General features: G+C 38.3%; 1 protein-coding gene across 1 annotated transcript in view; it reads left to right on the forward strand.

Annotated features, from left to right (window-relative positions):
- XRCC5 (X-ray repair complementing defective repair in Chinese hamster cells 5 (double-strand-break rejoining)) overlaps positions 1 to 12,448 on the forward strand; it is a 45,982-nt gene that overhangs the window by 16,870 nt on the left and 16,664 nt on the right. Inside the window, exons 9-13 of the mRNA XM_010146665.1 lie at positions 182 to 244; positions 923 to 1,060; positions 2,450 to 2,540; positions 3,762 to 3,895; positions 8,560 to 8,756. Of these exons, the coding sequence (XP_010144967.1) occupies positions 182 to 244; positions 923 to 1,060; positions 2,450 to 2,540; positions 3,762 to 3,895; positions 8,560 to 8,756 (623 nt within the window). The remainder of the gene's footprint in view (positions 1 to 181; positions 245 to 922; positions 1,061 to 2,449; positions 2,541 to 3,761; positions 3,896 to 8,559; positions 8,757 to 12,448) is intronic.

Genomic DNA, 12,448 nt, shown 5'->3' on the forward strand with positions numbered 1-12,448 from the left:
TATATTGAGTGATAAATGGAGATATGAAACATATACAGGGCTTTAATGTCTATGCACAGTAATTAAATTTTGTGGCTTCTCACTCGAGTAACGTCTTAGTTGTTTCATAATTTACTTGGTCCGGTCGTATTAATGACACTTGTTTTATATCACACTAACTCTTGACCATTTGAATTTGTAGATCCAGAGGCATTACTACATGGGCAACCAGGTTCTGAAGGTCTTTGCAGCAAAAGACGATGAGGTAAGGTGAACAGAAGTTTAAAGCTGAAGGTGTTTTGCCATGGAACAGAAAAACAGTAGTGGTGCTTGAAATTGTCCCTTGTTTCTGTGTTAATTAAACAAATACTCATAATGCAGCTTACAGCAGGCTTGTTCCATTGGCCATTAGGATGAAAAGAAGTTGGATTAGACCCCAAATGAATACCATGTCTCATGAATAATGAGAAACTGGTAAATACTATGTTTGTGCAAGGGCATGGAATCTGGAATTGGTGCTTAAGTCCATTCTCATGGAGAGCAACAGTGTGCCCTGTCACTGTGTTATTTAGAACAGACCTCCAAATTACTTTAAGTATGAGAGGTAAAAACCTCACTGTAGTGCTCTGATGTGTTCATTTAAGGGTCTGACTTCCCTTCATTTCTCTCTTTCTTGTAATACTTCTGAGAGCTCTTCATACCTCATGGAAAAGGTGGAACATGCTGGATCTGAAGGTTGCTCGGCTCTGAATGGATCCACTATCATGACGAGATTTAACCTTTCTGCTGCTTTGGTTTTTGAACATGAAAAATGCTTGTGTTGAAGTTACAGCTGAAATGGAAACTAGCCTTGACTAAATCATTGCTGTTGCATTCACAGTGAAAGATGTATTTCAGCAGACTAATGGGAACCTTCTTGACTCGACTTTTTTTTTTTTCCTAGAATGCAGCAGTTGCTTTTTCTGCCCTTGTTCATGCATTGGATGAGTTGAAAGTGGTAGCGATAGTGCGCTACGCTTATGATAGAAGATGCAACCCACAAATTGGGGTAGCTTTTCCGTATATCAAGGATGAGTATGAGGTAATTTTTCACCCTTATTTTTCTGTAGAGAGCCTCCACATTCATGCTTTAAAAATACCAGTTAATGGTCATATTTGAACCATATGAATTTTTAGTGTTGTGTAATACCAGAGGAAACCAATGTGGTTTTATGAAATTGTACCAAGTCTTAGGACAAGGAGATAATAAATAGTATTAAGAAAATTCAATAGAAAAAAAAAAGGAAAAATAATGCCATATGTTTCTATTAGTATCCTCTATGTTGCAGATTTAAATAATACTGATTTTTATTTCATAACGTAGTAATAATTTCATTTTGTTATCCTGGAAATCTCTTTTTTTTTTTTTTTCTTTTTCATATTTTTAAACAGTGTAATCACATACTTCCCTAGTAAGTTACCACTGCTTTCTTGTTGTGTTCCTACCTACCTCTCTGCATACTGCCCAAAGTTGCACTACATTCTTTCATTTTCTTAACCTGTGGGTTTATCTCCAGTTTGCTTGGTATTGCAAAATTTGAATTTGGTAGTTGTCATGGCATTTCAAGCATGTCCAACTATGCCGTTGTCATTACGTTTCCAAGTCAACTGGAACTGAGGGGGAGGAGCACACAGCATTTAAAGCAGTTGTTTAAATTCATATGGAGAGTTAGGAAGACAGCTGTATATTTATTTACTTGAAAAGTTTATTTTAAAAAACAGGAGAAAAAAATGAAGTCTGTTTCTTAGGAAAAAAAAAGAAGAAAGTTCTGTAAGTAGCAGAATCATATTTGAAATGTTTTTTTTAAATTCTGAGAGACCCAGAAGCAACACAGTATGTCAGAGTTTTTGCGGCATATGTTTCCAGTGATCTTACTTACGAGAAACTATTGAAAGAGCTAAATATGTATAGCATGGCTATGCAGTGACGAAGGTGGGGGCGGACATAACAATCTTCAGACTTTTGAAGGGTTTAAACAGAAAGGATGGAAAGGAATTATTTAGGGTGGTATGAACTGGAGGAGGTATTTGAATAAAGAAAAGATTAGGCAGAGAATGTTAAAAAACCAAAACCAACTCTTGACTTTGAAACACAGTAAGCTGTTATAAAACCTGCAAAAGCTTTATGTGTATATTTGCTGGTTGGAACTCTGCACAAGAAAATGGGATCAGGTGAGATGGGAGATCTTTATTCCACCAGTAGAAAAATGAGGGGTGTATCCATTGCTATATTATAAAATAGTTCTGTGTTTTATTCTGCTTAAAACTGTGTTGCTCTGTAAATATTTTATTTAAGTATTTTGATATACACAGCCATTAGACCTTTGGAATTTTCTTGTGTTTATATTGCCCTGATAGGGCACTTTGGGATACTTCAGCTTTTTTTTTTACTTCGGGTTCAGTTGTTCCTTTCTTCTTTTGTCTTGCTCAGTGTCTCATCTATGTGCAACTACCCTTTGTGGAAGACTTAAGGCAGTACATATTTTCATCCTTGAAAAACAATAAAAAATTTATCCCTACAGGTAAGATACTCCTTCACTAAGCAACTGGACAAAGTAACCTACTTGTCTTCCTTTAGGACACTTTAAAAGACCTAGAGTCTTTCCAGTGAAAACATAAGCTTTGTCATTATTTTGGCTTAGGAAAAAAAAAAACCACAGCCCGTTGGGGATACATGATGGTGATGTCATCTTGAAGTGTGAAGCCTGTGTCAAAACTTTGCCCTCTTAGTTGCAGGCTGAGCAGACTTGAGGTTTGCAGGCAGTCTCTTGAAACTGTCCTGTTAAATGACTTCTGGCCCGCGTTACAGGATTGTTAGTCTCACAGGATCTCTGTGACAGACCATTGAGATTTAGGCCTCCATATCCTTTGATCCTTGAACTCATTTGTTAAACAAAATGGCCAAACCTTGTGGGAGCTACAGTATGTGATTAGCTAGCTGGAATTAGTATGGAGGCATCGGCTCCGTTCGTACAAGTCTGGTCCTATAGCCAGTTGCAGTATGGCCTGTTAATATAATGTATGAAGGCAAAGACTGTGTTTTCTGTGGTGTATTGGCTTTTAAAATGTGTGTCTTTGGAGAGCCATACAACATGCAGCCATACAAAACTTGACTCATCGTTCTGAGAGTTTTGCACAGCAATGAGTGTAAATGGCTGTTGTTTAAAATCCCCTCCCGCTTCTTTAATTTGTTATGAGATCCATTGAACGGGCAGCTGCACATCAGGATATATAAAGCGTGCTGGGTTGTTTCTGAAACAGTTGCTGTTTTCTTGCCTGGAACCAGCAGTTTGAAAACAAATCTAAAACCTGTCTTACCCAAACAATAGTTGACTGTTGTGAACTGTGTTAATTTGCAATCATAACTTCTAAAATTTATATTACGCCATTTAGTTTTTCAGACCAACTGTTCTCCTTATTTTCTAAGTGGCCTATAAACCTTCTGTTGCAAATAAAAACATCTTGAAAAAGAAGAAAAATGGAAGCAGAAAGGCAGCAATAATTGAGGTCTTGGGGAGGGTGGGTAGGCTTTATGACTTCACTGTAGTCCTTAAATAAAGCAGGGGTTTTATTACTGTGTCCATGACCCATAGTTTTTATTGGCACATCTATATCTGCAGTGCATTCTGTGACTTGGTCAGTATCTCACATTGTGAAGTGAACCTCCATTCATGAATTGTTTCAAGAAACACTTCCATCTGCAAGTGTATTTAATGTTTCTTTGTATGTAATTTCTGCCTTAGCGGATCAGTTATCTGCTGTTGACTCTTTGATTGATTCTATGAATTTGGTTTATGAAGATGATGATGGAGAAACTTTTGAGGACCTGTTTAAGCCCAGCAAAATCCCAAACCCTCATTTTCAGAGGTTGTATCAGGTGAGATGAACTATAGAACATTTAAAAAAACCCTTGTTTTGTTAAGACTTTTCACTATTCTGTTTTTCTCTGATGCTCATTGGAAAGATCTGCATTGGGAAGATGGGAATATAAATTCTTTTGCATTTCAGTGGGGGTAGCCAGTCATTTCTGTGTTGTCCCTGACATAGATTTTATTCTTAGAGTTTCTAGGAAGCAGGGGAAGTTGCACTGGTGCTGAGGTGTCTACAACAGCACCAGCGATTCTCACAGCTGGCTAAGCTAGACAAGTTAATACTTACTTGGGTATCTCAACACTGTATTGCCACAGTCATGGCATGGACATAGCTCAGTCTTCAGCTTCTGGGCAAAAAGAGAAATGGACTGAAAGCCAGGGATCTCTTTAGCTCCTCCTTCTGTGTCGCATCAAATCTTGAGCAGAGTAATTTTTCTGTGCATTGTCACAATAGCAGTGGTTCCAAAACAGATCAGTCTGAGGTGAACCTTATCAGTAGTAAATGGTTAACTTTATTGACTTTTAAAATATTCCATTTGAGTGTCTGAGCTGACGCATTTTACGGGTGAGCAGAAGAGTTCACACTTCTTCAGGGTATTGTATCAAGCTGTCTACATTTTGATTTGCATTCCTTTCATATCATGAAGATTTTCATTGCAACTGTGAGGATGAGAGATGTAATTATACATTGGAATACAAGTGTTCAAAAAAATGACACAGCAAATTCAAAAATAAGGAAAATTCCGATGCAGTTTATGCAGCTGCAGAATTGTGTGGTATACAGAGCCATGGAGATATATCAAGTGTGTGACTCCACACCACATTCAGCCTATCTCAACAATTCAAAATTAATTTTTTTCAGTTTACAAGTAGGAAGAAGATGTTGCTTTAGTTTAAGAAAACTTACCCTAGCTTCTAAAAACCATGCTGCCCCAGCATTGTCAAAAGAAGCAAAGGATCTGAAGGTTGTGTGTATGTTTCAGGAACACATGTAAGTCCACTGTCTTCAGACCCTACTCTGATTGACAGCTGAAGAACTCAGTGTTCCCTTCAAATTCTGCCAGTTGTATTGACAAGACAGTTTGTAATTGAATGCAAAATTTGGTCAGTAGAATGTTATTGCTGGGCAAGAGCTTAAAATGGATTAACCTCTCCCTGGTTCGTATTTTAGGAAGGGGTTGTAAATCTTGGGTATTGCAAACCAAATATGGTTTGGCTTGTAAATGAAACAATTAAGGGGTAGGATTTCCTCTCCTATATTGCTAGATAGAAGTTTGAATTCTTTTGGTTCTCTGGATGTTGCCTATCAATAGAAGATGTTTCTGTTGGTGTGCTATTTGTCTTCTGAAACAGTATGGTGGTATTGTCCCAGCAGTTGAGTCAAGTGCTGCTGGAACAGCGTAACCGCATAACTCATGGATTTCCTTAGAGGACAACAGGATTTTTGTAAGGGTGAATGCCACTGGTGGAAAAAGTATTTATTGACTGCTTTCATGTACTAGGTAGTATCCAGTTCCTGTCCACAATGCTTGCTGTTTATAAAGCCCTAAATTACTAGTCCTTTTAGTGCTTTCTTTTGCCTATGCACAGCCCCATTTTTTTGTCTTTGTTAAAAAACTGCTATTAATCTGTATAAGTTGCAGAAAGATTGTTCTCTCTTGTGCTGCAAACATGTTTCAGATTCTTAATATTTTGGTCTTAGACCAAGTGGCACTGCTGGTTCCTTAAGAACTATAAAAAAATTTTAGGTTTTGGCTACATCTTTTGAATGTAGCCAATAAATTGGGCTGAACAGAACCTATAGCTGGTTTGGAAGAATAACTCTGAAGAAAGGATGAACTCCCCCTTCATTTCCTTGCTCTGTTGCTTCATGATGATATTTGGGATGGTAAGTGACAAGAGCCAGAATTTAAACGAAAAAATCGAGCTAAATTGTATCTCTGGAAGTAGTGGTAGGCATCAGGAAATGACGGAGTGGGTGGAAAGGAGTTGCTAATGCTTGCTGAAGTGGAAGATGAGGAATATCCTGTATCTAGTGTTTCAGCTTTCATTCCTTGCTTCTAGAAAAGCCTAAGGGAATGTCCATAGCTTTTGTGGTGGCAGACTTCCAATACCGTTGTTTAACTTGCTCCTCTTAAATACAGAGATTTGAAGCACGTAAGACATTTGGGGAATAATAGCCAGATAAACAATGGTTTTTGTGTACCGAGACAGACCTGGGGGAAGGTCTGTGGGGACGGTGGCCTGCAGCATCGCATAGTTCATGGGATCCAGCTGCAGAGTGTGCATCTAAATAGGCTGTAGCTGCTCTGTTTGTGAGTGGTTGGACTGTACAGTGATGTTCTTTCAAAAGGCAGAGCAGCTGAGGGACGGGAGGTAGCTCACCAAAGGTTTGTAAAGGCTTTCAGCAACAAGTAGTCTTACCTTTGGTTGGGTGTAGTGGATCTGTTGGAAGGTCATTTTGATATCGTCACAAACTAGATGTAAACTGAACTCTGAGACACATGTTGGGATTCAGTTCACACAGGTTTAACCACCCTAAAGCTACCTAAGTGGTGTAAACTGAGTTGTCCAAGTCTATTCCATAACCCATGAAATACGATTGTTGGGAAAGTAATTGATCTTTCTTAGTTAAGATATCCTAAGTACATGATAGTTGTGGTTGTGTAGAGTGAGTAGGTGACTGGTGTAGACTAGATGCTTATCTTTCAGGTAGCTGAATCTGTCTCCCGTGTTCTAAGGCTTTAAATACTATCAGGATCCTGTAGGATTTATAGATTTGCTAAAATATGTTTTTACAAAAGTATGTTCCTAGATGCCATGTGGAAGGGAACAAGGCAAGTTGCTTCCTTGCAGTAAATTCCTGTCTATTCATGCCTTTAGGCCATCGCTTATCATGGAATTAATTATGTGCAAAGCCCACTTCATTCCATCAATTGACCAGTATCTTAGTGTGACCCCTGAAAGCTGGCTACATCTGTAGGCAGGAAACTGGGAAGAGCAAGGAGGAGGTAGTACATTGCTGACAGCATGCGTGATTAGAATGGTGAGTCTGGAAGCCAGTGGCAGTGTGGGTTGCCTGCTTGCCAGGGAAGTAAGGGTGGTCCTTGCTGGGCACAAAAGGAGGAGGAGGTGAGGTTAAAAGGTACTGTTTGGGATTAGAAACTTCATTTAGCACCTGAGTTTTGATGGTAGCTGTCATCTCAGGTTTCAGAGGTTGTCATCTTCTCTAAAAACAGGAAGAAGTGCAGGTTGTGGCTACTCAGACTGCTCAGCTCTTGCTGCTGCACACATAGAGATTTCAGATGCAAAAGCCTGAAAAACATGTTCACAACAGGGGACTTAGGTTTTTTGCTTTGTGAGTTTAATTCAATCCCTTAATGTTATTTTAATACTGGTGGGTTTTGTGTTGTTGGGTGTTTTTTTTTTTTTGTATCATAAGAGCCATTACTGCAGCTTCCAGCAACATTTTTACTTTCTTTCAAAATAATTATGCCTTAAATCTTTACAAGTGTTTCTAAATCAGTAGCCTTGTATGACTGCCTCCTTTTGAAAGTATGCTCTAATATGGATTGGAATCTTAATGGCAGCATGAAAGCACATCAGTATTGATGTGTAGCATATGGTCTGGATTTTCTTTATTGGCAGCTTTTCAGCATGAATAGAGGGTTTTTTTGTTTGCTTTGGTTTTGTATTTTTAAACTGATGTCATGTCTGACAGCCAATAGGGGAGCAAGTCTCTGCTGTATTCATAGTTTACTGAGTAGTTGCTTTCACACTTGTGTCTAGTTCACCCAATACAGTGGCATTGGAAAAATTAATGTCCCGTGTATGTCACATATTTTTATGTATGTCTGTGTGTGCACTGGTATCTGTGTATATATATGCACATACACATACATCTCTACTGCTGTCCCACACTTCACAGCATTTAAGAGGCAGCTACTTTAAAGTTCTCAGTGGAATTTCTGTAGCCTGCGTCATTAACCTCATCTCTCCTTCTGCTTGGCTCCCTGACTGTTTGCCCTTTGGTGAAAAAGCCTTCTCCTCTGTAGCTCTTACCATCTGTTCTGACTTTGATGTACATCTGTCAGGCCCCTTCATTCCCTCGCTGTTTTCAAAGCTAATTTGCAAACACACCTATGTTCTGTGCACATTTAACTTCTCTCTTTCCATTTTCTCCTAAAACTGATGGAAGTTTCTCTTGTATTCATACTGAGTTTTTTTGAGCAAGGAGAAATATTTTCTTTGAGGGACTATAACTGGAATACATGGTTGGGGTATGTATCTCGTTTCCTAATTTTGGAATGTATAGAAATCTCTCCCATGTGACTGTTTTATAATAGAACTGCATTTTAAAGGTAAAGTGAAGTTAAAAAGCTGAATAGATGCAGGTGATTTTCCTAATAATTTTCCAAGAACTCATTCGAGTAAGGGTGGGAACACTCAACTGCATTAGTATTCTTGTTTAATATCATTATTAATCTCCTTAAACAGCTGATCGTATGACTTTCAATCCACTGGTGAGCTGGAATATTTGTCTGCAATATGAAGGTAGTTTCTTTAATATGGAAAGTATTTTGCATGTACCATATGATGTCAGGCATACAGGCATTATATTAAAAGCACATAAACTAATTTTTTTCTTTGCTCAACTTGTTTCTTGCAGTGTTTGCAGCATAAGGCTTTTCACCCCAATGAGCCATTGCCGCCAATTGAACAGCACCTTTTAGAGATGCTGGAGATGCCCTGTGTGGTCAAAGAAAGGTGTCAGGCTCCTCTTGAAAAAGTAAAAGCACTTTTCCCCCTGAAGGAAGTTGGCAAGAAAAAAGAAGACAATACTGCTCAAGACATCTTCAAAGACAAGTAAGTTGGAGATGTATTATGGATTTTTATGAAAGATTTTTTTTGCACTTCAAATTGTTTTTGTTGGTTGAAGCAGGCTCAGAGTCTTTTGAACATAAGATCAATGAGTTACACACTGAGAATATACTGATGGAGGGAGGATAGTGTGGTACCACAGTATGTCTGGGGTATTTTGTGAATAGTGGTGGTCTTACTATTATGGGGCAAAACACAGCAGGAACCACTGTGTAGCTTCCTCGTGTCAGTATTTGTTGTCACAGAATCCATTAGGCTGGAGGGGCCTCAGGAGGTTTCTTGTTCAACCTGCTGCTCAAAGCAGGGTCACTTATGAGATCTAAACAGCTAACTCAGGGCTTCATTCAGTCTAGTCTTGAAAACATCCAAGGATGGAGACTGCACATCCCCTCTGGGCAACCTGTTGCATTGCTTACTGGCTCCTGGTCAAACAGTTTGTCCTACTGCTAGTTATAAAATAGTTCAAGTAAGAATAACAGACTGTCTAATTTAGTTTAGAATATATGTACTGTGGAGCTTTACATTAGCTGTAAAGATGAGTCTTCCTTCTCAGCATGCACGTTTTAGGTTGCTCTGTACCTTTCATTTTGAATTCCAAGTCAAAATACTATCTGCTGTGCGATAAATGTAGATGTCTTGAAAAATCAAACTCTTATGGACTCTTCCTGAAACATCTAATGTCTGAACAGTTTTTAAGATATTCTTTTTGTTACTGTATATACTGTGTTTGCTTTTTGTGCTGCAAACATGAAGAATAAATGCTTAATTGCCACTGCATTGCTACTGTCCCCCCAGCCACAAGTCAATTTGCTCAAACAAAATCTGCTTCTTAGAGCTTAGTTTATTGAATGCCTAGTGGGAGAGTGATCAGTTAGCTCCTTCTCCCCCTCTTTCATTGTTTTTAGCTCAGTCCTTTCAGCACTAGGAACAACATCTTTGGGCCATTGAGGCCCTGCTTAGCTGAGCTGTTATATATCCTTTCACTCGGGTTGGGTAGAGCCTCCTCAGCATGTTTTCTTTGGGAAGACATGACATAGGATTTCTCATGTTACTGGTCTGGAATAGTGACCACATTTCTGTATACAGACTGGGAAACACCTTGCTCTTTATTGCGTGTGTGCCTGTCTTGCCTTATTGTGTCTGTGAATTCACACTGATTGAATTTCCTTGTCCTCGCTCTGTTGCCCAGTTTCTCTGTGCGTGTGTATACATACATAAATTTACATGTGTATTTTAAGAAGTGATAGAACCAGTTGGTTGGGGTGTTTTTTTGAAAAAAGTCAAAACTTGTGTGCAAACGAGCTAGGGAGAAAATTTAAACCAAAACCAGTGACCCATTACTGGTAGTTGCTTAAAAACATATCACCCCAAAGGCATTGATTTGACAAGCAAGAAGGAAAGCTGTTTTATTTAAAAAATGGTTTCCTTTAGAGGGGTGATGAAAGCAGCTGTAAAAATAATTGAGATAAAATTGGTGTAGGGCATTAAAGTGTCTAAAAAGAATCTGTAAGGGAGGCAAGAGGATACAGGCTCAACTATGCAAAGAAGAATGAATGGTAATAGGATTGAAAAATATGAAAAAAAATGGTATTGCTGTAGTAATGAATGGGAACAGAGTATTGTCTGTACTACAAAGGAAGTGTTAACTTCATGGTTTTGTACTGTGTTTGGGGAAAAGCTGAGTGATATAATTAAATCACTTGATAACAGAAAATACCTCACTCTGCAATAATGACTAAGAAAAATGTTCAACACCAGACACAATTCAACTTATTAAAACTATCAGATCTAGATAATTTGCACTACAGTGTTTTGAAAAAGTTGGCTAGAAGCTCTCTTGACTGTTATTTCCATTTTCTAAAACCTGATTTGTGTCTCCTATCATCATATTGGCCTGATTACTATCTTCTTAATTTTTAAGGTCTAAGTAGACACAATATCTTAATACAGATTTTAACATACAGCATTCCTTTCTTTCACTTTTGCTAAGATCGTAGTTTGAAAAATCCAGTAGAATAGATAACATTTTACTTTTTCCTTCTTAGGTTGACTTTGGAGAGGCTGTTACCTCATCCAGTTTTGCAGAATATGAGATGCTTCTATATAAATGTAGAAGTGGGTGTTTCAAATTAATCTTGTATTTTACTAATTTTTCTCAAACAGTAGTTGCACGTTTTACAGTTTAAAAATACTGCTAATCAGTCCGTTACCAGTAACAGATTCTAAATGTCAGATCCTTGGCTGGTATAAATGAGTATGGATTCATTAGTTTCTGCTGTACTGCACTGATTAATGACAGCTATAGATTTGGTCCTAGGCAGTTAAATGCAGCATCATCATTTATGTTCTCCTCCTTCCTCCAATCCCAAAGCATTTTGAATCAGTGAAAATAATGCAGGAGGAAAAAGATTTCAAGACATTTCAGTTGATTGAAAACCAGCTTTGGAGAAGAATATTCTAGAAGAGAGCTTTCATTGTTGTTTGTACCTTTCATCAGAGCACATCGATATGCAAGAATCATAGAATCGTTTAGGTGGGAAAAGACCTTTAAGGTCATCAAGTCCTACCATTAACCCAGCACTGTCAAGTCCACCACTAAGCAGTGTCCTGAAGTGCCTCACCCATGCATCTTTTAAATGCCTCCAGAATTTTTGGTTCAAGTAGAAAGAAGTTCTGAACTCACTGGTGTTAGGTATCAGTTTTTCAGTTTTACAGACATGCTTATCAGCTGTCCAAAGCAATCAAGCAACTTATTTATGTCAGCCATATAGTCAGCAGAGCTGAGAATGAAGAAAGGTATCCTATCCTTGTCCTGATGCATAACCAAAGTCATCATTTCTCCTAGAGTGATAAGGAAGGTTATGATGGATGACAGGAGTTGCTGAGGAGAAGGGATTTCATTTCAGTAGTGGCAAAATTAAGTAAAGGACAGAGAAGACTACTGAAACAAAGTGGGCTAGACACTAAAAAAGGAAGACTATGCAAGTTCTTTCTGGCAGTTGATTGCTTCTGTAACGTGTAATGAAGTTTTAAAATCAGTCCTAACCTTGCAGAATGCAAAATGACACCTAGTCCAAGGTCTTTGGCTTTGTCCCTACATTGTCAAGCAGTTTCTTTTATTCACTGCAGTAGTAGAATTTTTAAGAAAACTTCTTGCTTTGCTTAGGGATTCCATGGGCACAAATACTGCTGTTTAGATCGCTGAGTAGCTTTCAGTCATTCTTAAACCAAGATCGATTCTTCTGTGACAGTAGCCTGTCACATTAAGTGACACAGAACACAGTGTCTGATCTTTCCCTTTTGTGATTAGCTGGATTTCCTCCTGTTGCCAGGATGTGCTCTAGAGGTTGGCAATGTAGATGTTACAATTAAGTTCCCGGTTTGAATGTACACCTTGGTACGTGTTACCTGTGAGGGCAAAGCTTGAAAGTAGTCTGAAATCACAATTAGCTCTTTAAAAATGACAAACAGTCTTTTGAAAGCATTTTGAAATGTAGCTTAAAATGTTTTAAGTTCTCATATGCTTAGTTGGGGTTTGTCTATCAGGTTTTGACTGTTGTAAGTGTAAGTTGAGCTCTTGTGTGCTGATGGAGAATATGGGTCATTAGACTCACAAGCCACTGCGTAAACAGATTTGTAATAGCTATCAGTTTCAAGGCTGGAACTAGCAGGTAATT

Source organism: Eurypyga helias, unplaced genomic scaffold, assembly GCF_000690775.1.
Source record: "Eurypyga helias isolate BGI_N326 unplaced genomic scaffold, ASM69077v1 scaffold5162, whole genome shotgun sequence".
Classification (NCBI taxonomy): Eukaryota; Metazoa; Chordata; class Aves; order Eurypygiformes; family Eurypygidae; genus Eurypyga; species Eurypyga helias.